This window comes from Wolffia australiana, chromosome 13 (genome assembly GCF_029677425.1).
Source record: "Wolffia australiana isolate 7733 chromosome 13, ASM2967742v1".
Lineage (NCBI taxonomy): Eukaryota > Viridiplantae > Streptophyta > Magnoliopsida > Alismatales > Araceae > Wolffia > Wolffia australiana.
The window spans coordinates 4,450,912-4,477,035 of NC_135847.1; the positions used below are offsets into that span (position 1 = coordinate 4,450,912).

The 26,124-nt window shown below is 39.4% G+C and overlaps 2 protein-coding genes across 5 annotated transcripts; one reads left to right on the forward strand and one right to left on the reverse strand.

The window, feature by feature from the left end:
- Positions 1 to 868: 868 nt before the first annotated feature.
- On the reverse strand, positions 869 to 12,135 carry FAB1A (1-phosphatidylinositol-3-phosphate 5-kinase FAB1A). Of its 4 annotated transcripts, none has more exons than XM_078585261.1 (12): positions 12,019 to 12,135; positions 10,873 to 11,789; positions 10,051 to 10,782; positions 9,814 to 9,967; positions 9,395 to 9,739; positions 7,859 to 8,599; positions 6,880 to 7,211; positions 4,777 to 4,900; positions 4,590 to 4,703; positions 3,678 to 4,207; positions 2,762 to 3,230; positions 869 to 1,934 (listed from the first exon to the last, which is right to left on the reverse strand). In XM_078585261.1, exons 2-12 carry the CDS (start codon positions 11,466 to 11,468, stop codon positions 1,599 to 1,601), a joined length of 4,473 nt encoding a protein of 1,490 aa, XP_078441387.1. In that variant the 5' UTR covers positions 11,469 to 11,789; positions 12,019 to 12,135; the 3' UTR covers positions 869 to 1,598. The 4 variants fall into 4 exon arrangements, with proteins under 4 accessions (XP_078441387.1, XP_078441388.1, XP_078441389.1 ...); XM_078585262.1 differs by lacking the exon at positions 12,019 to 12,135 and having other exon boundaries at positions 10,873 to 11,532; positions 11,631 to 11,996; XM_078585263.1 differs by lacking the exon at positions 12,019 to 12,135 and having other exon boundaries at positions 10,051 to 10,779; positions 10,873 to 11,996.
- An 11,549-nt stretch (positions 12,136 to 23,684) lies between these two features.
- Positions 23,685 to 24,020, forward strand: LOC144711406 (uncharacterized). Its single transcript, XM_078585392.1, has one exon. It carries the CDS (start codon positions 23,685 to 23,687, stop codon positions 24,018 to 24,020), a length of 336 nt encoding a protein of 111 aa, XP_078441518.1.
- Positions 24,021 to 26,124: the final 2,104 nt, after the last annotated feature.

A 26,124-nucleotide genomic window follows, 5' to 3' on the forward strand; every position in this document is an offset into this window, starting at 1 on the left:
ATAGTGAACCTTGCATACTTTCACCCAAAAATGACAAGGAGAAAATTGAAGAATTGGTCCTCTTTTTGGAGTCACTAATCCAAGGGAAAACTATGATTCCCCTTGGAACTTCAACACTAGAGGTGTAACTTTTTGAAGCATTTCTAGTACACAAATATTCTTGATTTTTTTCTTAATGTGAATTGGATGCTTCTTCATGATGGAGGAACCTGAATTTATGTTATAATATTGGCTCCATTTGAATTCTTATTTCCAGCCATGGATCTTTGCCACTATATTGTCGGTCTGCCTCAACGTCTTCACTAAATAATAATCAGAAAGCTTCTGAGACAGTGAATCTCTTGAAAAATAATCTCCACACGTGACTTACATAAATCTTCACAACTAACGTTCTTTGCATGATAATCAATAGTATGTTTTGGATGTCATCAGTCCACCATGAATAATGCTTCAAATATATTCAGAAATAAATTGAGCGAAAGTGAGAATACTCAGGATAACTTGAGATAAAATAAACATTGGCACTTAGATATTGAGAATGCAAGTGGCTCTGTTCAATTCTTTGTCAGATGCTGTAAAAGATAAAAATAACATAAAATTTTAGATGTATTAGATATAAAAAAAATACTGTCGAATCCTTGAACTAGCACACAATCCAAATCATTCGCATTGTTCATGTGAGGCTCCAACACTACTTATAAATATTGTGGACCAACTTAGGGCACATGAAAGGATCATGAAGCCAAAACAATGTTATCAACAGAACCAGTTAATTCACAACTATATATATGAAGAAAGAAAGGAAACAGGAAACAAAAACTACCACTTATAACCTTTTGTTACAAGCAAAGTGAACATAGAATCAATGGATATGAAATAAGCCTGTTAAATATAACAGGGTAAAGGAATGCGGGCACTGCAAAATTCCGTTGGATACACAAGCCAGTTATTATACATTGATGTAGAGGGAAAGAGAGAGAGGTGGCAGTGAGCTCCAAACTTTTACATAATTTTTGTGACGGCTCTGGAAAATAGAGAAACATGCACCAAAGAAACATGTACCAAAGAGGCGTGGAGGGAGAGGGATATAGAAATAGAAAGAGAGAAAGAGAGACATGGAAATATCAATAGAGAGTCATACAAAGAGATAGAGAGAAATAGAAAAATAGTGATGTAAATATACAAAGAAAGAAAGAGAGAGACATGGAAATGTGTATAGAAAGGGAGAAGGAATAGAAGTAGAAATATACACAGAAAGAGAGTTAGAGATTGAGACAGAGAGAGAGTAGAAAGATAGAAAGAGAGAGAGATAAATAGAGAAAGAAAAAGAGATGGAGAGAGAGATAGAAATCTACATAGAAATTGAATTAGAGATGAAGATAGAGAGAGAGATCACGAAAAAAATCCCTACCCATTACCTTTAGCCATCACCCATCATACCTCTCAAAGACGGCTCGGTAAAAGAATAGTGGGGTGACCCACCCAGACCCTGACCAAAAAAGCTGGCCCACTGATCAGAGAGAAAGGGATAGAGAGAGAGAGAGAAAGGGATAGAGATAGAGAGAGAAAGGGATAGAGAGAGAGAGAGAGAGAGAGGATCAGAGGTGGTGGTGAGGGGGCTGGGGAAGAGACGAGGAGAGATGGGCGAGGTCGGAGAGGGAGCGGCTGGGGACGATGATGGGAAGGGACCACTGGTCAGGGACCATGAGGAAGTAGGCGGACATGGCCTTACGGAAGCGCTTCTTGTACTGCTTGGGGGAGATGACGGTGGGGGGCGCGTTCTTCGGCCCGCCCAGAATCCCTGACGCCTTCACCCACGTCTCCAAGTGCTTATCCCACGTGTACTGCCTCATGAAGTCAATTATCCCCAGCACCAGCTCCCCTCTCTCCTCGTCTACCCCCACCAGTAGCGAGTAATCCATCACGTCCACCGACTGCAAATGCTCCATCGTTACATACACTAATTTGTATGAGACGGATAAAAAAAATTATATATGGATAAAAGAAGTAGAGATATTGATTGAAAACTCTATAGAGTGGATGTTGAGAGATGTGGGGACGGATATTGCTGTAGATATTGAGAGCTAGATATCGAACGGTTTGGATGGATACAGAGAGATACAGAGGGATAGCATTGTCGATAGATTGACAAAGAGCTGTAAATGGATAGATATCCATATTGGAAGATAGAGATAAGTTTGATAGGCAGGTACGAATGGAGTTCTAGATAGATCAGTTAACTGATATTAATGGACAGATAATGAGATTTATTAGGATAGGTCGATAGATAGAGACATTTATAGATCGAAGAAGACATAAAGAGGGATCGACAAAGAGGTAAATTGGGATAGAGAGAAAATGAAAGATTGACAGATATGAAAACCGAGATGTAGATACATTGATATAGAGAGACAGACAAGTATAAAGATAAATAGAGGAAGACAGACAGACAGACAGACAGATGAATAGATAAAGAGGGATAAATAGACAGGTGGATAAAACATAGATCGACACAGAGATATGGATAACGTATATATAATTTGATAAATATATATATATGGATCAGCAGAGAAAGATAGATGGGTATGATAGCAGATAAATGGATATATGCATCAGAACAGAATATAGATGGATAGAGCAAGCGCAAGAGAGAGCTCAAGAAAAAGAGAGTCAGGAAAGAGAAGACAGAGAAGGATGGTAAGAAAGAACGTTCAGAAAAGAGAGAGATACAGGAAGAGAGAAGAAATAGAGAGAGACTTACAGCGAGGAAGGCAGTATCATTCCAGACGGCTCGCTCAAGGAGGCGCTTGGCCTTGTTCCCCACGAAGATGGGGGAGGTGGGCATGGCCTCTATGAAATTCTGGTCCAGCAAGACTGTATTCCTCCCGCTGCAGTCTGCATTGTACCTCGATCTGGCCGACCCCTTGAGATCATATATCCTCACCACATTTCTCCCGTACAAGAGATTCTCCATTACCAGCACGTCCATCCTCCCCGCTCCCTTTGCCCCCGCCACCTGGAACATCCCCACGATCTTTGCCAGGCACGTAGGACTCCCTGTCCCCATCGACTCCGCCAAGTACGCAAAGTACTCTGCTCCGAACTGCATGAACGACTCCAGCTCTGTCTTTGTCACCTGCTTTATCACAAATCTCTCATCCAGCGTCTTCGCGAAGAACACATTACTCTTCCCCCCCTGCGCCCCCCACTTTTTGCACCGGCTCAATGACCTTGTGAAGTCAAAAAAAAATAATTAAGAAATAAAAAGAAAATAATAAGATATTAAATTAAGAGGTTCAGACGTTAATAATATAACAATTTAAGAAGTAAAGAGATTAAGAGAGTACAAAATCAAGATATTAAGATATACTTTAATTTCTTAATGTTTTACTGTTTTAAATTATCAAAGTTGTGTGACAAAAAATTTAAAAAATAAAGTTAAATGTTAAAAAATGAAAACTTCAAAGTTAAATATTAAAAAATAAAACATAAAATTAAAAATATTTAGATTAAAAATGTAAAAAAAGTAAATCTGAAAAATTAAAATCTAAACATCAAAGATGAAAAAATAAAAAGGTAAAATGAAAACTAATATTTTTTTTGAAAACTAAAAATAAAAATTCAAATAATGCCTTTTCTAATAAAACTGGATAATAAAATAAATAAATTAAAAGGACCTTATGAAGTCCCTCTCCGACGGGCAGCAACCGCGTCGTAACGCCTCAAAGCTCTTTGCGTAGTAGCACGTGACGGTGTACTTGCCCGCCACTGTCACCCGCACGCTGTCATTGACCCCAGGGCCCACCTCCTCAGGCTGGGCCAGGTGGGACTGCGCAAGAGGTTCGTGATACTCCGCCGAGGCTAGTGCGTGAGCAATAACGCTGGTGGGTTCGTCGTCCAAGACCGGCACAATGGTGTCATTGACACCAGCGGGAAGGAGGAGGCTCAGGCTGGATGGGGAGCTGCGGCCCAATGTGAGGGCCGGCCCGGTCCACCTTGCCTCCAGCGACTCGGAGAGGGTAGCTTCGGCTTCCTTGGGCTCAGCCAGGGCCGTGTCGAGGGGAATATCCTTCTCTCTGAGTGTTAGGCGCTGATCCCAAGCATGGGCCTGGAGAAGGAGCTGGCGTTGAAGCTTGTTGACCTCGAGGATGTCAATCGGTTGGCCCGGATAGGGGCCATGGGGCATCATTATTCTCTTGAGAGATTCCTGGGGGAAGAAGAGCTACAGGTCAATTTAAAGAGGATGAGAGGGAAGAACAACGACTCAACTTAAAGGAAAGCTGCGAGAGAGAGAAAAATAGGGAGGGAAGAACGAGAGAGGGAAAAACATGGTAGAACTTAAAGGGAAATGAAGAGAGAGAGTGTGAGGGAAAGAACTATGGGTTAACTTCCAAAGGGAACTAAGAGAGGGGGAAGAGCTACAGTTCAAAGGGGAAGAGAGAGAGGGAAGAGCTACAGGTCAAACGGGAAGAGAGAGAGAGAGTGAAGAACTATGGGTCAAAGACAGAGAGAGAGAAGGAAGAGTTATGGGTCAAAGGGCAAGAGAGAGGGGCAATGATAAGCGAGCGAGGGTGTTGATGGCACTTCACCTCAAACTGGGCCTTCTCGGCTTGAAGGATTGCCTGTAGGTCATCTGAAATCCCAGCCCGTCTTTGCAGAGAGTCTTCCACTTCAGAGAAAAGACGCTCGCCTTCTGCCGCTACCTGATTAGTGCACCCATGTTTTAACCAGATGTTGAGAGAGAGAGAGAGAGAGAGACAGTTCTAGGTGACTGACCTCGTCAGCTTCTTTCTGTACCCAGTCTTGATGCTGCTGATTGAAGTCCAGTTTTGAAGGGGGTAAGTACACCGAATGGACATCAATAGATGCATATCGGAAACAGGCAACCATCTTCCCGAATCTGAAATTTTAGAAATAGGTGTTTGTGAGAGAGAAATTTAGAGTGAAATAGAAAACAGAGGGAGATAGAGAGAATGAGTGTGAGAGGATTAGAACTTTAGACCGAGAGGGAGAGAGATCTGAATTAACGGAGAAATAGAGAGTTTGAGAGAAGTTGAAATTAATAAAACTATAAAGATGAAGATTGATCGAGGGTGAGAAAAAAAATAGAGTGATATAATTGTTGATGTATAGAGAAATATATATCAGTATAGATAGAGAGAAAGAGATCGAGACAGAGAGAAAAAGCGAGAAGGAAGAGAGAAATATAGAGTGAGAGACAAAATGAAAGGGGACAGAGAAGCAAAGAGTGAGAGGGGAAAGAGAAAGAGAGTGAGAGGAGGGAACGGAGAGTGAGAGTGAGAGTAAGGTAGGGGGAGAGAGAGAAAGATAGAAAAGAGAGAAAGTGAGGGAAGGAGGAAAGGGGAGAGAAAAAGAACTTAAGTGAGAGAAAGAGGGAGGGGGAGAGAAAAGAGATAGAAACAGAGAGAGAAAGAGAGGGAGGGAGGGAGGGAGGGAGGCAGGGAGAGAGAAAAATAAATAAAGTGAGAGAAAGAGAGGGAGGGAGGGAGAGAGAGAAATAAATAAAGTGAGAGGAAGAGAGGGAGGAAAGGGAAGAGAGAGAGAAAGTAAGCGAGAAAGAGGAAGGAGAGAAAATGAGAGAAAGAGAGAGAATGAGAAAGAAAGGAACGAAGGAAGAGAGAGAAAATGAGCGATAAAGAGGGAGGAGAGAAAGTGAGAGAGAAAGAGAGAGAGAGGGAGAGAGAAAGGAATGGAGCAAGGACGAGAGAGAATGTGAGAGAGAAAAAGAAGAGAGAAATAAAGAGAGAAAACGAGAGAGGAAGGGAGAGAGAGAATGAGAGAGAAATAAACAGAGAGAACGAGAGGGGAAGGGAGAGAGAGAATGAGAGAGAAGACAGTGATGAATGAAGGGAGAGAGATAGAGAGAGAAAATGATAGAGAAAGTGAGTGAAAAGATGAAGAGGGCGAACGAGAGGGGAAGGGAGAGAGAGAATGAGAGAGAAAGACAGTGATGAATGAAGGGAGAGAGATAGAGAGAGAAAATGATAGAGAAAGTGAGTGAAAAGATGAAGAGGGCGAACGAGAGGGGAAGGGAGAGAGAGAATGAGAGAGAAAGACAGTGATGAATGAAGGGAGAGAGATAGAGAGAGAAAATGATAGAGAAAGTGAGTGAAAAGATGAAGAGGGCGAACGAGAGGGGAAGGGAGAGAGAGAATGAGAGAGAAAGACAGTGATGAATGAAGGGAGAGAGATAGAGAGAGAAAATGATAGAGAAAGTGAGTGAAAAGATGAAGAGGGCGAACGAGAGGGGAAGGGAGAGAGAGAATGAGAGAGAGACAGTGATGAATGAAGGGAGAGAGATAGAGAGAGAAAATGAGAAAGTGTGGGGAGAGAAAAATGAGAGAAAAGATGGGGAGAGAGAAGTGAGAGAAAAGATGGGGAGAGAGAAGTGAGAGAAAAGATGGGGCGAGATAAAGTGAGAGAAAAGATGGGGAGAGAAAGTGAGAGAAAAGATGGGGAAAGAGAAAGAGAGAGAAAAATACTGGTAGAGAGAAAAAAAGAGAGTGAGAAGGGGAAGAGAGAAAGAGAGAGAGAGAGAGAGAGAGAAAGGGATAGAGAGTGAGAGAGGATGGAAGGGAAAGAGAGAGTGAGAGATAAATAGAGGAAGGAAACAAGGGAAAGAGCGAGTGAGACAGAAAGAGAGGCAGGGAGTAAGGACAAGAGAGAGAGAGAGAGGAAGGGAGCAGGGGAAAGAGAGAGAGAGAGAAAGTGAGGAAGGGCTGAAGGAAGGAAGGGGGAGAGAGAGAGCGAGAGAGAGGGAGGGAAGGAGAGGGAGGGAGGAAGAGACAGAAAAAGAGAAAGAGAGAGACGGAGAATGATAAAGAAAGAGAAGCATAAACGAATGAGATGAGAGAGTACCCATAAAATCGGAGACAATCTCTGTGGAGAGAATGGCCACAGCTGGCAACCCTACTTGTAGCCACATGATTAGAAAAGCTAAGCTCGAGGAATTTTCCAAAAGATAAACCCCATGCTGCATCAGACATGACCACTCTACGGGTCGCAGGGGGGATTTTATTAACGCGGGGACACTGCATACATCGGTGCCACATCCAAATCTTTCCATCTCTCTCACCTGGCAAAGGAAAGTCGGGCAATTTCTTCACAGAAATTATTAGGCTGCCCTGCCGATGAGTGTAGCAATGGATATGAGCTTCCGATGGCATATCGCATGATCTACATCGATATCCCTGAAACAAAGACCTGCCGTTAACAAACTTTAGATGGCATAATGTACATGGAAGATATTGTAACATTTGCAGCACATATAACATAAACAGATAGAAATGGATGGATGGACAGGACAGACAGATGGGCAGGTTGGTGCACCAAAAACCGGACGGAATAGTAGGTATAAAGTACATCGATATGCCTGTAGGTAGAGGGGTGGACCGAAGAGTCAGCAGATGGACGGCTGAGGGGCCAAAGTCAAGTGGTCACGCAGTCAAGCAGCCAAGCAGACGAGTGGATGTGCATACGAACGGATAATGGACAAGCCCAGGGGAGAACAGATGGACAGAGGGGTGGACCAGCAGATAACAAGTGGATGGATGGCAGGTGGAGGAACATTCCTCAAGAACAGATAGATAGATAGATCGATAGATAGAGAGAGAGAGAGAACAAGAACAGGTGGATGAATGGAGGGAGAGATGGGTGGATGGATGTACAGATAGATAGATAGAGAGAGAGAGAGAGAACAAGATTAAGTGGGGTGGGAGGACGGATGGTCAGGCCAATGGAAAGGCAGATGGACAGAAAAACCAACAGACTTAAGGAAGGCGGGAGAGATGGGTCATTAGAGCAGACAGAGAGAGAGAGAGAGAGAGTGAGAGAGAACCTGGTCGAAGAGATGGTCCCTCAAGAACCGGCCGAGGGGCCTATCAAAGCTCCCATAGTACTTGATCCGAAAGAGATGGGCCCGCTCACAGACGGTCCCCTTCCACACACAACGCGTGGACAAGGACACAAGAATACTCTGGTGATCAGAAGGTGACGGGGGGAAATCCTCCGCAAGCGCCCCAGAATGGTCTTCTACAGGAAGAGACTGTGAGCGCGAGATGTCGAAATGCTGACCCTCTGAATTGCCACGCCGAGAATCTGCCTTCAAATCTCCATCTTCAAATCGATCCATGGCAGTGATACTATAACGTGCATTTGACAGGGCTCTGGGTGAATACTTGTCATAAGAAAATGATCTGGAATTATGAAACTGGGTGCTGAGAAAGGAACTCAGTTCTTCTGATGCCCGAAAACTTGGCTGACTTGAGTGAATTGATGATACCGAGTCTTCAGACTGGTCAGGGCCTTTGTTGACCATCTGGACACTGAAGTTAGACTTTCTGATGCCCCCCGTGGGGATGGTGAACCCAGGAACCACAGAAATCGACCTATACAAACGAGATGGGCTGTCTAGTGGTGCAGGCGGAGCGGAGGAGTTCAGTGGGAGATCTGAGAGAGAGGCTCCCTCGTCCGCAAGAAATGATGTCTCGAGGGCCAAATGATAAGCAGCGAATACCCCATATTGGATGACATGTTTGACCTTTTTTAGTTCATCACCACTGGCGCCCTTCAGCAAAACCTGCCGCATCAAAGGGAATACACGTCCAATCATGAAATTCAATAAGCCCATTAAATGTTTGCTTAGGAATTATCATTTCCAAAACGGGCAGATAAATGCATTTGCAAATATAAAATTAAAACAAATTACGCACAAAAAGTGGCATTATCGAAAACTTGGGATTCAATGCCATTTAACCAAATTAACGAACTCTTGAAATTATTAATACATTAGACTATTAGCATTCTTTGCATCTTCGATAATTAACAAATTCTGAGTTCGAAAAAATGTTTCCTCAAGTTTTTTGTAATGTTCCATAAAAACGTTGACCCAAGGTTTGAAAAAAGCCCTTCAATTCAAAGCACACAAGAAATCGTGAGAATAAGGAGCACGAGTGAGAAAAAACTTAATTAGTCTTGGCATTTAAGTTAAGAAAGGTGTCAAGTTTCAAGCAGCATAAAGGATGAAATGAAAGGCCAAGCCAGTTCATCACTAAAATGGTTGGTAGTTTGGATCGTCTGTTTCAATGAAAAAATTTGGAAAAGATTTTTAATCATCAAATCAAATAATTGAAAGTATGTTAATCAGTTGTCACTATCTAGCCTCGGCGGTGCACTTCTAAGCGCCACTGTCGTTTAAAAATACAACGTACTCATAAGATAATGAAACTTTACGAACTATGATGGTTTCCAGAAAGAAAGCCCCGAGAACTACAACTTAATGACCAAACAACTATCCTGAAAGACAACCTTGTGACATCGAAATAATGACATTACAGAAAAAGATAAAAAGAAAAATAAAATGTGGGAAACTCACCGTACAACCCAAAGGCCTGGGACAGCCGTCAAAAAACATCAGGGTTTTCACAAGTTTCTTCCCACCCTGGCCTGCACTTCCATGCTCCTCGAGAAGCTTCTCAACATGGAACAGATCACAATGTCCCAGCATCTGGGTAGACAAGTTATCAACGGATGGTGCAACCTGTGCGCCTGTGCATCGGGCTATGCGATCAAGAAGAGGTCTCTTCATGTTGAGAACAAGAGATATCCCTTTCACCAGAAGACACTCCTGGGCAAAACGAGACACTGACTTTTCAACCAATAAAACATTTGGGTGCTGGGCATCAATTTTTGCTACTGCCATCTTCAAATGATCAGTTTCCTGTAAGGAACAATAAGATATTGAAATTTTAAGAAAATAAAAGAATTTGAATACATTATAAAAGTTCAAAACACCTGCTGCAAAAGGGTGTCAACGCTTGACAGTGAATTTGCCTTCCTTTGGTATTCCAGAGCTCCACCAAGGATCAGGAAGCGTGGTTTTTTTATTCTTGACGTCATACGTCGATGTGCCACGTTTTTCTTACAAACTATTCCTTTAATCACCATGCTGTAAAATGATGCTAGAATTAGGATTTCAAGTCTTCCAAATAAGATGAACCCGGAATAAAAAGTACATTTTAGAAGCCTTACCTCTCACTACGATGCCCACTGGCGATGCATTTGATTTTCAAGTATCCGCCTGGATCCATTCCATCTCCTCTGCTTGTGTCTGGCTTCAGCAAGGTTGCCGCTTCCCATGAGAGAGATGTAATGATATCCAACCAACTGTCCGCATCATTCTCTTCACCAAGCGATAGATTCTCAACCTGAAGCAGCTGAGATATCAAAGCCCGAAAATGCCCATTAACAACATGTTTCATGGCCTTCCTGTGATCATCGGTTGGACGATACCTCAACCGGAATTCTCCACTGCCAAAACTGTTTGTGGACTGTAAGTTTCCCCAACCTGATACAGAACTTTCATCATCATCACCATCGTCATCATCATCATCAAGAAAGCCAGTGTCTCGATCATCATCTTCATCTTCGGGATCTGGGGGAAGCCAAAGCAACCCATTATTCTCAAAGTCCACAGGTTCAGTGTCCACAAGTTGGGAGTCTGTGCGCTCTATGTTGTATATCGAAGATGAAGGCTCGCCGTCACACATCATACCCTCAGATCCTGTTTCATCTATCATCTTATTAAGAGAAGAGGAGGATTCAAATTCTGTTCCTCTACTGTCAGTGGAGGACAAACATTTCTGGTCATTGTTCTCGCGGGAGGGATGAGAATTCTCCTCGTCAGACACACTAGGCGCATAAAAATCACTGGAATGAAGGCACTGCCGACTGTCCACGTCATCTTCATCATCATCACTTCTACTATGAAAGACAAAAAATTAACACAATAATTGCAACAGATCAAAGCAGGTGAAAACAATTTTTTTTAAAAAAAAAGAATCGGAGGAAAACCTGTTAATGCAAAACCCAAAGGAATTGAGAGGGGGGTCTTGAGTTGGGGCCACAGAATCCGAGCTTCTTTCCTCTGTCACTACATCCTCTCCATCTGGGTAGATCTGACAAGAATTAAACTCTGTTTTCTGGCATGCGCCATTAGGGTACGCCATTGAATTCCCTGTAGTATTCGAGCTGCGGGCAGTTCCACCAGACTTGATGCTGGCCAAACTTGCAGATGAAGGAGAAGGGCTAAGACCAGGGCTGGAAGCTTGATTTCCATTAATGGGTACTGTTAAATTTTCCTCCCATTGCTTGAAACAGTAATTGCAGACTCTGATCCTTTCAACCTCTATCCTGTGACTGTTCTCGGGCTCATTGGAAGGGATGGGGACGGAGTTTGCAGTGCATCCCCCGCAGAAGACGCGGCCGCAGAGCCGGCAATGGTGGCGGCGGTTGAAGACGGTGAATTGGGAGTCACACTCGTAGCAAACCCTGCAACTTTGATCTGGCATCCAGAAAGCCCTCGACACGGTCGCCGGCCTCGGCCTCTGAGGCAGCCAAGATCTCAAGAACTCGACTAATTCAGAGAATCTGCTCTCTGGCGATTCCATTTACGCCTCACTTTCTTGAATTCCTTCATCCTTTAATCAGACATCCTCATGGACGGTTCCCTGCCTTCAATCAGATAACAAATCAGAAGATCAGACGGATGATCAGGCCAAAAATCCAGCCAATTGGGCAGAAATCCTCATGCAAACTTCATTAGTGCCAACCTCCTCGGCCAATTCCAACCAAGACAGCTGTCTCTAACGGCGCCGATCACTCCGCCGGATCAGTCCACGGCCATCGATGGGCTCGAGGAAGAAGGCCGAAACCCTAGCCCACCTCGGCATTCCCCCCGCTCAAATTAAATCAACAAAACGATCAATTTCCTGGTCCAAAACCGAAGACAACCGATCAATTAACCACGCGATGAAGCGGATTCCACTTGATCAACCGTAAGCTACAGGGACCAAGTTCCCACGCCAATCAATTAAGAAAACCGATCAAAAATTAAGGAAAAAAAATGGATAAACTGATGAATTTCTTGCGGGGATCGATCAATTAAGCGGATCAAAAGGCATAAAACGGGAAGACGGATCAATCGGAAAGTATTTCTACCAGAGAGAACACGCGCCGCTGCTGTAGCTTTCGAACCCTCGTCCTCTCACGGGGAATGAAGCTCCGCCCCACACCTGGCGCCCTCCTACTGGTCGGCCATCGCCGCCCCCTCCCATCTCTCCCCCCGTTTTATATCAGCCCTATCCGTCTCTTTGTGCCTCCGCACGTGCGGGTGGGCCTAACTAACCAGGGTCTAGTGTTTCTTGCACGGATGACGGATGACGGATAACTGGACGACATCATCCCACGTCGTCGATGGGCCCAGGGTTCGTCGTCTACCATGCCGATGACTGTAATTGACGAGGATGCTAAATGACGGTATAATGATTGAAGGAAGTGTTGTCGATGGGGATGATGATTATAATTGACGTGGATGACATATGACGGTATGATGATCGAAGGAAGTGTCGTCGACAGGGATGATGATTGTAATTGACGAGGATGACAGATGACGGTATGATGGTTGAAGGAAGTGTTGCTGATGGGGATAATGATTGTAATTGACGAGGATGACAAATGACAGTATGATGATTGGAGGAAGTGTTGCCGACGGGGATGATGGTTGTAATTGACGAGGATGACAAATGACGGTATGATGATCGAAGGAAGTGTTGCTGATTGGGATGACGATTGTACTTGACAGGAATGACAAATGATGATATGATGATCGAAGGAAGTGTTGTCGGTGGGGATGATGAGTGTAATTGACAGGGATGACAAATGATGATATGATGATCGAAGGAAGTGTTGTCGATGGGGATGATGATTGTAATTGACGAGTATGACAAATGATGGTATGACGGCAAAAGGATGTGTTGCCAAGGGGGATGATGATTTTAATGGACGAGGATGACAAATGACGGTATCATGATCGAAGGAAGTGTTGCCGATTGGGATGATGATTGTACTTGACGTGGATGACAAATGACGGTATGATGATCGAAGGAAGTTTTGCGGATGGGAATGATGATTGTAATTGACATGGATGACAAATGACAGCATGATGATCTAAAGAAGTGTTATCGATAAGGATGATAATTGTCGTGAACGGTGACAAAGACTGACCAACTAGGCTTGTTGCAACTGTCGATAGGGATGATGATTGATTATACTGATGTGAGACTGGTGATAGAGGATGATGAAAAGTGGGAGAATTGATATATAATTTAGAAGGATTAATAATGTTGAAAATAAATATTCCATACTGTACTCAAATATATATATTATATAATTTACAATTAATTCATCTTATGACCATGGCAGATGTCATTACGATAACCCCAGAAGCACCATCGAAGTAAAACATCATTGACAGAAGCATCATTGTCCAGGATGTCGATTATCGTCAACGACAATAATACTATCATTGACGACACTTATGAATATCATCGATGACTAACATCATTGATATAGTTGACGATGATGTCCATTGTCATCGATGAGGGCCTCCACTGTTATTGATAACAAGCACACATGTCATCATCATTAGGGAAAATGATTGTTGTCAACAAGAATGCTGACTATAGTTGACCAGGATGACAACTATCATGGCGGATGGGTTTTCGTTGACAGCGACAATTGTTATTCCAATGATCAAAGGAAGTGTCATTAACAGAAATGATGATTGCTGTGAATGAGGATGACTACTGTTGTCGACAAAGAGGACAAGTGTCCTTGATAAAGAATTTGTGTCCGTGGAGATCATGACGACTTATTTTTACAGCAATGTAAACAACATCGACAGAAGGATCATTAGTGGGAAGGATCAATGCCATTAACAAGGACAACTACCATTAGTTGATGATGAATTTTTGTTCACAACAAGAATGATGACTATTTCTACTGTAGTCAATGTGGACGGAAGAGACTGCAACGTTGATGGTGACTGACATTGACATGGATAAATTTCACTACAGAAGCATATTTTCTGGTAAGGTTGGTGGATGGACTACATACATAAAAACTGAAAGGAGACAACTTTCATCTGGTTTGTCATCCAACACTTAGTTTTGCTCCACCTCCATCGGGTAACTGGATAGAACGGATGATGTACTGGAGCGCTGTAAAATTGTAAATCTTTTGAATTATGCGATGGGACGGGACAGAATCCCAATTTCTTTTGTTTCCTGCCAAGGGGCTGGAGAGAACGGATGACAGGACAGAGGAGAGATGGTTGCAAGCGGAGTAAATAACTGATGATGCAAAGACATAAGATGTAATTAAAGGCACAAAGGCTTTTGTTACATTTTCCATTCTGAGGGTGAGACGGATGACTGATGATGATAAGGTATGCAACACATGATGGATTCTAATTCATCATCAAAACTTATTTTTTGGTAGTGTTTGTTAAGGTTTGTTTATGGATGTCAAACAAAATGGGACATGATCCAACAGTTGAAGATATTGTCATCTGAGAAAGCTTTGAGAGAGACAATGATGATTCAGTCTTATCATTGTCAATATCATTGATATTGATATTGTTATTGTCATTGTTAGTGGCATTGTCACGATGTGGAAGATAAACGACGAGAATATATCATCACATCATCGAGGATGGGGTGATGGGATGATGATGTTTATCTTCAACACCAATGATGACAAACATTATTTAATAAGAACTTCCCTTTAAAATAGAGTTTGTCTTGATCATGATCAAGATTTAATGAAACTTGTGAATCTTGGAGCATAAAATAAGGGAGTGTATATTCCCTTATTAATACTTTGTGATTAACACATTACAAAAACTCATGGAATTAAATTCATTCCTTATTTGTCTGCTTCAATCATCCCTTTTCCAAAGTATATTGAGTTGGCGTTAGAGACATTCATGATACATACAAGCAAATGTCCACTCACTATAACATTTGTGATAATGTGCATCCAGCACCAAACTACATCAGTTTTTCTGCACACTTCACCAAAAATAACATGCCAGAATCATACACATTTGATCAATAACATTGATGCCCTCAAATGTGTTTCCTTCTATAAAGCTTACTTGATCTGATATTCTGGAGAATGTTGTTCCTTCTCCTTTTGAATTCCCATTGAATCAATGAGAATATCATATTAATTGAGACTATCCTCCCATTCCATAATTTAAATTCTAAAAAAAAGTAGGAAGCTTATCAACTGTTATGAATGATATTTTTCTCACTGTCTAAACCGTGTTTAGAAAAGTCACTGCCAAACATTTTAGGGAATCATTAGTGTGTGACTTATTGTTTTTACAACTCCTGAAGAGTTATGGAGCTTCAATATTGACATCATAAAACATTAAAAGTTCCCTGCTCTCTTGAGCGCCATATTCAATATGTTCAGTCAACTGAGGCAAAGCTTACTGTAAAAAAGTCCAACATTCCTGAGCAGAAAATCATGGAAATCCAATTAAGCTCATCCAAGTGATGTTAGGAACAATGGTTATAATGAGAAAATTAAATGCCACATGCTGCCAAGTCTATGGCCATTTTGGTCATTCTCAACAATAATATCAATTACCTTAGTTAAACTATTCACACAAATATCAGAACATTACATAGGCCATGGATCACCATATGCAAGCAAATCTTACAAAATCTAAAAAATCTTGAAAACTATAAAAATTAATCTACCATATCAAACAGTTTATGATTTCCAGTTTGTGGAACCACCCACCACATCATCCCTGATGGAAACTGCATTATATATCATGCCCTCTGCTACACACCCCGACTTCTCCATCTTGGAGATAGTACAAGTTTGAGAATTTTAGAACTTAATAACATTATACATATGCCCAGAATTAATCATAATTTACTATATGTTAGACAATGTACTGCTGAAATTAATATGTATTTAGAATTCCATCTAAATTATTCCTTGGTGAAGGATTTGTCAAAAGACAAAAACTTGATGAATGTTTTGGGATGGCTGATGAGCTCAAATTTGGGATGTTTAATTGTCATTGGTATTTGACTAAATCAATATAAGGCCTTGACTTGTTTAAAAATATGAATAGTTAGTGATGAGTAAGTATCCTCTCACAAGGAACACATATTGGGGATTTCTTGACCTTTTAAATGGTAGTTAGAAGATGAGAAGAGGTATACTTATAAAATAAGATAAAAGGTTAGATGAAAAGAAATGTTTATAAGAATGGAATAAGTGGTAAATGAATCAGATATGGATGGATGATGCATTTGGATGGTATGGATTGGATGGATGTGGATGTATGGACGTTGATAAGCAGATGATGATGTAAACATAGGAGACTCACCGAAAATCCTTAAATTCTACCAGGATCTAGGCAATTTGGGACAGTGGGAGACCCCTCCAATTCTCTTTTGCCTTTGAACATTGATCACCAACCAGCACCAAGAAAACTTGATGGATCCTAAGATTAACTCCTTTCACTCAGCATACTTAAGTACAAGGAACTCAAAGATGATTTTTGTATGTATAGAGAGGTCTATCTTAATATCAGAGGATATGGATGGATAAAAAATAAATAAAGGTAGCTACCCTCAAGCTTTCAGCCAAAACTCTATTTGATCATTAGATATTACAATTGCACATTTAACTGTTCTTTGCTGTTATATTTTATCTCTCCTCATTGATCCATGTGTTTGATTGTCGATGTGTCATGGCATTTTCTGAAAGCTGAATATTTCATAAAACCCTGTAAATAATTCGAAATACATATTAATTCATATATTCTTCAAAAAGGATATTCTAACTTAAGAAAATAATCCCCCAACATAATATCAAAAAATTAAAAAATACACTCCAATTAAGAAATTGTTTTTTTCTGAATCTGATATCAGAGTCTCTAAAAAATATATTCCAACATAAAAATTTATCTTCATTAAAAATATGATGTTGCATAATTCCATAATAATATAAAGGTCCAAAAAAACTTAGTATCATTGTAAAACTAGATTTAATCAGTTTGAGCATGGTGCAACAAATATATAGTCATTTTTCCAAAAAAGTGGACATTTTATGATATAAAAATGATAAGTGTGTTATCAACTTCTTGTACCACATTAAAGGGAATCTTGCTTCACTGACAACATTTCTAAGCGAGCAACATTTCCAGAATTGTCGCACAACCGTGAGGGATATCCTTCAAAATTTGTTATCACATTATTGAAAAAATACAAAGCATTACATTTTATATTTGTGTTTAGCTTTACAAACTTAAAGTGTTTTTTATCCGTACTTTTCATCAAACAACACCACCTTTGCATCTTTCACACTCAAATAATTGGGGATAAACCCCATTTCAATCATTATAGTCTATTTTATGAATTATAGTTATTGATCCATTCAAATAACTATCTTGGTTTTAGCCCCTCAATTATAAAAATGTAGTCAATATTTTTCTTCCGTTTCAGAAATGGTGGAACAACTCCCATCTGAATCAGTTATGTTTTCTGCAAATACATCAGCTCTTATTTTGGTTGTCAACTTATGTGACTCAAAAAAATGGTTGATTTTATATTTCCCTTAATATTTTTAGAATTCTTTTGGCAGACCAATTCCATCAATAATCATCAACCATCATGCTCTAACTTCCATTTCTCTAGTAAAGCACTGTTGACCTCCTTCTAGACTCATTGTCTTCATCTTCATCCTCCCACCTCTCGTCATCTAGAATCATCCCATCATCATCCAACACAATGTGTTGAACACATGATCTCCTACTAATTCTGTTTTCCCAGATACTAAGTCCATTTGAGTCATCTATGCATAAACATAATACCTCTCTAGTAAACACCCACCACACTCTTGTTATTTCACATTAACCCACGAACAATTTTATGACCCATATTTATTTGGCTCTGTGATCCATGAATTAAAGGGAGCCCGCACAAGGATCAATAAAATGCTCCTATCCTTGATTCAACATGTGTATTGGTCCCTCCACCTTCATACATCCCTGTCTTTGGTTGCCGATGAATCTATAAAACCAAATTGAATGCATATAACTCTTTAGATGGACGCAATGTCTGTCTGATTTCAAATGTCCATGTTCAATGGCATTGACTGTGGTAATACCTTTAGGAATAATATTAAAATTACTACAGCCAACTTATTTCCCATTCTGTTTCTGTTTGTTTCTTTATTTAAAAACTTGAAGTATCCAATGCCTTTCTTCATAGTAATATTGATGAAAATGTCTACATGAACCAACCACAAGTTCTTATCCATTCCAATTTTGCACTTATGAGTGAAATTTTCAATAAATCTCTTAATGGTTAAAGAATCTTCCAGAACCTAATTCAACGAAATTACCAGTCACTTGCTATCAGTTTACATGCCCCCATACCAATACCTCTCACATTTATCTCATTATACATGAGCAACATCTTTATATTTGAGTGTAAGTAGTTGATATGTTGGCAACTGATGAAGCCAAATTGGTGCATGAAATCCTACACATTTTATGGATTTTTTGGCATCATTTTGTTGATATTATCATATTTTTAAGCTGAGTTTATAATTTATGCATAAATTGGACCATTATGTTTTAAAGAACATTTTTATTAGGATTTTAATATAGTTTACAGGCCCTATTGTTTTCATTCAAAAGATGTTTTAGAAATATAACTTTTAATGGCTCCAATTCTTCTCTAGCGATGATTATTTTATAATTTTTAGGGATGAAACAAAAGGTGTTTTAGTTAGGTGTTGCAGCCGTGCCAGCTAGGTGCTCAACAATGCCCAAGCCAAACGCATGCCGACGAGCGTAATGCGCTTGATCCCGCCCACGGGCAGAAAGTGCAAGCCATTGTAGCCCAAGGAAGCACCTAACAAGGCAAACCCATTGAAGGGCACCAAAGGCTCACAACACCAAGGACCTATAATCAGGGAATGTGGCAGGCGTACATGCGTGGGGGAAATAAATAATTTGATTCAATATACATCACACATGGATTTAATATTGCCCTCTTTTTACTTCATATTTTATACATAGGAAGATGTATCTAAAGTATTTTATTTCAACCCCGTATCGGGCTGAGCTGACAAGATCCCTCCTGGCCTGAAGCCGGCATCATAACAGGCCAAACTTCAAGTTATGTTTTAATCCTGACCATCCAATTTTATGAATGACAATCAGTTGTTGGACATATATCTAACCTTTTTCTTACTTTTAAATTCCTCTTGATTGGATGTGGCCGCTAACATGGAAGGTGGGGTCCTTTGACAAACAAATCAAGAAAAGGACCCCATTGACAGGACTATTAACATGGAAGGGTGCATTCATTTTAAAGGGGTCCATGTTCGTGATTTTATCAAAGTCAGTATTGCATGTATCTGTGCCCCTCTCCATCATCGTCCTCGAGCCAAACATTGGTTTCTAGCTAAGGGGAACTGCCACATGTGATCCAATATCCTGGGAGGATCCCTAGGGCATTTCCATGCCATCAAAAGTGGATGAAGGCCCTTGGACTAAAAATATCTCCTAGACCTTGAATTCATCATCTTCCAACTAATAAAATTACAGAGCTATGGGGGGGGACTCATTTGGAGCTTGTACAATCAAATAATAGTCTGTGACACCTCGAGGAAGGCTTGGCATGATCAGAAAGGTACCAAAACGCCTAGGAACTTCACCGACATGGAGGAAGATGAAAATGGAAGCATACCAAAGTTACAGGGTGGCAATCACCGCTCCTTGCTTGTTTAAATCAGGGGGAAATCAATGTTGATTTCTGAACCAAATTTGACAGGTATTCATCCTCGGTTGGTTTCTTAACCAATCATGAATACTTAAATATTTAATTCATTGTCAAATGCATTTTTCAATACTGAATCTCATTTTCAACATCCAGCTGGTGCATAGAAGAAAAGTCTAGTCTATCAAGGGTTTAAACAACAGTCTGTATGTAACATATTGGTTCAATATTTTTGATATTTTGTAATTACACAGTCGCTATTGTTCTTAGTCGTCAAATAGCAGTGAATAAGAGATTAGTTGATCTATTATCTGATATATTTACAATCAATTTGAGGTAACTTCTTGAATTATGCCTATTTGACCACCTATGAGAAGAGAAATATCTTTCCATTTCTTTAAGAAAACTAAGAAACAAGAACTTTACCTGTCTCTCCCCCATTATTTCTCATAAACTCTAAAAAATTGAGGTTATAATTCAAGAAAAAATAATATATTATAAGACCAGATTGCAAGCTGTTAGATATCCTTCTCAAATTCTTCCTTCAAAATAAAATTTTCAGGTGATTTATATCAGTTAGTATTCTTACAGCTGAAAATTTTCCATTCACTTATGAATATTGTTTCCATGACTTCTCAGTTCCTGAGGAGAGATGTATTGACATGCTCTAGTGGGAAACTCAAATGTTCTTGAAATATTTTATTATTTTTAGGGAGAGACAGTTTGAGTTTGAAAAGGAATGTGAAGTACTGTCAATGATAAAATGACATCTGGGTTGAAGAATTTCATGGAGTCAGGGTAGGGATGAGATAGTGTGAAGTCAACCTGAGGGAATCAGGCAAGACATAATATATTGAGGATATACTTAGATTAATGAAGGTAAGAAGGGTATGTGTGCTCTTTATATACAGATATGTAAATGGAGAAATGGGTAGCATTTTCTAAATTATTATGCATAGTCAAATGGACTCCTAGGAGACTTGGAATACGAGATGTTAGGGTTCCCAAACTAGGGTAAAAATAAGGGGCTAAAGAGAGTCATGAGGTGAGCATAATCAAAAAGCATAGAAAATAGGAATAAAAGAAAAAACCATGGATAGAACCCTCTTAACACATATCTCCACAAAGGTAATTGATTAAGTAACTAAGGGTTGTATTCAAAATGGAGATTTACCATTAACAACATTTGTTATCCTTAACACGAATGTCAGTAGTAATTCATTATCATTGTCTCTAATCAACATTTTCAATCCAATACTTCTCCAAGAAATCTGTGCAACATTATCATACGTAGTAACTAAATGGTCGTCTAGCACAATAACTATATCCATTATCATAATGGTTGCATGATAGATATTACAGATGATAATAACAGATGCTAATAAAGGACATCAATAGTGAATCCCTATTACCTAGATAGTATTGAGCTCAAGTCGTGGAAAAATACTTAGATTAAATTAGTAAAATAATAAATATCTAAAATACCTCCCTGGTTGGCTATTTATGTGAAAAAACATCTTAATCAAAAAAATATACTAATTTTATGAAAAAGTTAAATCTGTTTTGCATACGAGCTGTTATACCCCAACATTGTTGTGAACTTAACTTCATAAAAATAATCTTTATTGTAATTAATCTTCCTCATTTTTAGTTCATTGTAATTAAATTCAGTCCGTAAATATTTTTTGATAAGAAATTACATGAAAATTTGAAATTTTCTGTCTTTCTTTCTGTACCAACTTGAAAACTAAATTCTTCGTTAGGAATGGAATTTTCTGCGCTCTGTTGTGCATCTATTTTCATGTTTCATATCAAATTTTCCAACCAAACTCCATGCAATATGTCGAGCATCAGCCCCGGACACCGCACAGAACTTCCGGCAGTACAGTTGTGCGATTCTATGTGGTTTTTGAACCGGTTAATGCCAAAAAAATGAGGAAGAAGACACTCCACATCAAGGTGAGAAATGTGTGTAGGTTAGTCAGTTTCTCCAGATATATTACTTCCTCATTTTTTTTCTGCATGTTTTGATAAAAAACCTGAGATAAAGGGTGTAGACCAAAAAATTTTCATTTTGAAGTTACAAAATTTTGAGGATTTGGTATCAATTTATGGCTGATTTCCAGATATTTTTCCCCAAACTGCATTTTATAAATGAAAAAAGAGCCAATCTGAATTGATGCTGAAACAGAAAAGATATGTTTATTTTTTAGGTGGGTCATTTAGTCAAGTGCCTATTCTGAATTTCATTCCGATCAAAGACTCCTTCCTCCTCATCAACATTTTTAAAATTTTTCTTGTACACTTTTTATTTCAGTTAAGCATCTCTCTTATTCTTATTTTTATTTATCATTTTATTTTTCCTTATTATTATTCTCCTTATTATGTTTCATCTTCCTGTTGTTCTTCCTTTTTATTTTGATTCTTATTTCTTTTTTCTTCTTTTAAACTTATTTATTTTTCTTTTGTATCTTTCTCATTTCATTCCTCTTCTACTTCTTCGTATTCTTCAAATTATAATTTTTATTCTTTATTTTATATTTTTAACCTTCTTTCTCTTATTTCTTTTTTTTTGACCTATTCTTTTTATTTTTTCCATTTTTTCCTGTTTCTAAGCTTTTTCCTATTTTTCTTCTGCATCTTCCTCATCTCCTTCCTCTTCTTCTCAGGTTATTCTTATTGGATTCAGAGGAAGAAGCCCATGGCTTGGTTATTTGTCAATCATGTCTACCCGATATCTAATATCTATGATATATTAATTAATATATGCATTTAAAAAATCAATTATCGTCAATTATACCATGCAATAATATATCAATAAGACTTTCAGATTATAAATTAAATATTTTTATATGAGAATATCTATATTAAAATATTAATTTATGTATGTGATTCATGCACTTGGTGTCAATACCATGCTGCACCATACTTCCTTATAAATGAACCAAAATTTCACCACATTCTGTCCAAATTGACCCCATATAAAATATTCTGATCCTTCCCAGAAATTCATAAAAAAAATACCTTCGTGACATACTGGAAATTTCCCATGGACATCATCAAATTATCCTGGAATTCCTAAGTGGATAAATATTTTTGATATTCCTGGCTTAATCCTGATTCATTCAGTCATTTGAATTCATGTTCATATCCATTCTCCAAAAAGTAATTATCAGTTCTTCTTTGTCTCATTATCATCTTCATCAATAAATCCTCACGGAATTCCTACATTAATCCGGATTTATGAACTTTTGACAGGTTAAGCTCTCCATATTATTCTAGCCAGGCCAAATGATTGTAGATCTATCGCGATTTTTTACCTAAAAATTGCTCCTAATTCAGACTTCATCAATATCACAATCAAATCATTGTGGAAAAGTTGTGAAACTTGAACTCATACCCTAATTCATATTCTGAATAGTAGTATGCTCTCCCTCGTAAAGCTGTTGCACACATCCCAATCTGACTAATATTTCATCGTGAACCCCACCAAATCCTGATTCATATTCATCTTAATTGAGATGACTATTCAAATCACAACCACAAATATCTCTAAGTCAAATCCTAGGCCTTAAACCTCTGTTAGGGTGACCTTGAGTAGATGGGTAAAAATTAACTTTAAGTTTCTGCTTATCACTATTTTCACTTCTTGCTTTGTGTTCCTTTGATTAAAGGAGCAATGTTGAGCTGTGAAAACTAGAACGAGGTTTTCTGTTTTGTTTTCTCTTTTTCATCCTTCTAAATCCTTTGCTCTCTCCCATCATTACTCTCTCTTGGTACTGTCAAGGTGTGGCAGCCGGGATTAGCAGGTTTTGGAGCTTGGAGTATGATCCAACGAAGAAGCATGAGCAGATTCATGCAACAATGGACTGGTGATTCTATCTCTCAAGCTTGTGGGATGTCTTTAATATAGGGCACATCTACTAGAACATCTGTCATGATGCCCAGGTCTCTAATAGAGATTGGTCATGGTTTTCCTATTCTCTCCAAGAACAACTAATCCCTATGGGCTATAAGAATGCTCATTTGTTGGAGGCGAACAGTTTATGGGAAGTTATTGAGGCAAAAACGGTGATGAAGAATAAGGATCAAAAAGCATTTTCAATTATCTATGGTCCAATATCTGATGATGTGTTGGCTCAGTTGGACAACAAGCTGACGGTTAAGGAGACGTGGATGATTTTGAAGGTGAAGAATTTGGGAGCTGCTTATGTCCAGAAGGCTAGAGTTCACACCCTCGAACGCGAGTTTGAGCTGCTCATGAAGAGAGAAGATGAACCCGTGACTGACTTTGCAAGGAAATTTTCTACGATCGTCACTCAGCTCAAGGCCATGGGATAAAATATAGAAGAAGGAGACGTGGTGGCCAAGCTCCTCCAGCAAAATTTGATCCCATTACATCCGCCATTGAGTATTAAGGGGAAATGTAGTTAATGATGTTGAAAAAATAGTCGGATCCCTAAAAAATCATGAAGAAAAATTGAAGGATTTCCAGTTAAGGAGGCAAGCTCTTCTAGCAAGAGCCATCAAAAATATCAAGAAGAAAAGGGAATATTAAAGCTCTTGTGAGCGTTGATGTGGGCATGTTAGAAAAAGAGGTCGTGGCTATAGCAGTGAAGTCACCAGAGGGGGAAAGGATGAAGACTACTATCCTCTAGATAAGTCCAAAATTAAGTATTAAAATGTCAAAAAAGTTGGGCATTTTTCTTATGAACGTTACAACGACAAGAAAGAGGAGAAGCCAACTTAGTCAGCATTGATGAGAAGGGTGTGTCAGCCTGGGTTCGCCCGTCCCGATACTGATACCGGATGCCGGTATCGGGACGGATGCTGTATCAGATACCAGAAATACATTTTCTGGTATCCATTTTTTTCGATATCCGGATACCGGATATCGGTATTGGATATCGGTTGCTACAGTGGCGATATCTGATACCGATATCCGTCTCGATGTCGACATCCGTCTACGTCTCAACGGGGCAAATGACGATATCGGATATCCGATGCGGATATCGAAAACCGATATCCACATAGAATTATTATAAAAATAATTTGATTTATTAGATATCCCGCATTTCGCATAGATAACGTGGGCACGGGTGAATCGGAAGAGCTTTCTATTTGGTCATACATCTCAACTATTATATACAGTTGCGGATTTTTAATTTTTTCCATAGGAGATAAAAGGATTCGGGTTTTGTGTTAAACTCGGAATCCCTTTATCCCCTATGGAAAGATATAGAAAATTTTGTTTCTATTTATTGGACGGTGTACTCATTAATTAAATAATTTATATATATAACGCTCTTAAAATTGAGCGGTAATAGATATGAACATTATTTTAATATTAAATAATATATCAGCCTCATTTAATTTATACAGAGAAATTTTTTTAACATCTTCCATGTGGGATAACGGGATTCAGAGTTTACATTAACTTTGAATCCTGTTATCCCATATGGAAGAAAAAAAAATTGCACACTATATATTAATGGGCATTGATCATAAATCAAAAACCATACAATACGTTTAAAACTAACAGGTAGAATGTGAAGTAAAGTTTATTTTTATCGGTCGATACCGGTTCCGATATCTGGATACCGGTTCCGATATCCGGATATCGCAAACCGATATCCGGCATCCGGTTTCCGTCTCCGAAATCTGGATACGGAAAACCGATATCCGGTATCAGATACCCTATTCGTCCTCACCCCCCCGATATCCGATACCGATATCTGTCTAACCCCTTCTAGACGGATATCGACCAATATCTGATATCCGTTATCCGACACCATCCCATTTTTTCCCGGATATCGGATATCGGTTGTCCGATACTGGATGATGGATGGATATCGGTTGGGCAAACCCTAGTGTCAGCCATGTTGATGACCTTGATAAAGACTTTGGATCATGCATTACTCAATACAAGTGAGGGAGATCCTCGGATGCCTGCTATGTCATATATGACTAGCAAGGGAGACTCTTGGCTTGTGTTAAGAAGACGAATGGTCGTTTATATATTTGTCAAACCTGAATATTATTATGCTGGAATTTTAACCAGGTAGATGGAGAGACCCATGGTTGAACACTTGATGGTGATGAAGTGGCTTTTGATGTATACCAAGGGAACATTAGACCTTGGTCTATCTTATGAGAAAGCTGTCAGATAAAAATGTTGGTTGGGTTTTGCAATAGTGACTACAATGGAGACCTTGTTCATCATAAGAGCACAAATGGCATGGCACTCTTCCTCGGGCCAAACCTGAAAAGTTGGGCCTCACAGGAATAGAAGATTGTTTCTCTCTCTTCATATGAGGCCAAGTATATATCCATGATTTGATGGCATGTCAGGGAATTTTGTTGGCTAGGTTGATTGCCGAAATAAAAAAGAAAGCCTGAAGCCTTTGAAAATAATTGTGGACAACAAGTATGTTATTGCCCTTAA

Coding starts and splice junctions, on each gene's coding strand:
- FAB1A (XM_078585261.1), bottom strand. CDS start 11,468: ATGGAATCGCCAGAGAGCAGATTCTCTGAATTAGTCGAGTTCTTGAGA. Junction 9,740..9,813: donor TTGACACCCTTTTGCAGCAG/GTGTTTTGAACT, acceptor TGTTCCTTACAG/GAAACTGATCATTTGAAGAT. Junction 1,935..2,761: donor ATGATACTGCCTTCCTCGCT/GTAAGTCTCTCT, acceptor GAGCATTTGCAG/TCGGTGGACGTGATGGATTA.
- LOC144711406 (XM_078585392.1), top strand. CDS start 23,685: ATGGGCTATAAGAATGCTCATTTGTTGGAGGCGAACAGTTTATGGGAA.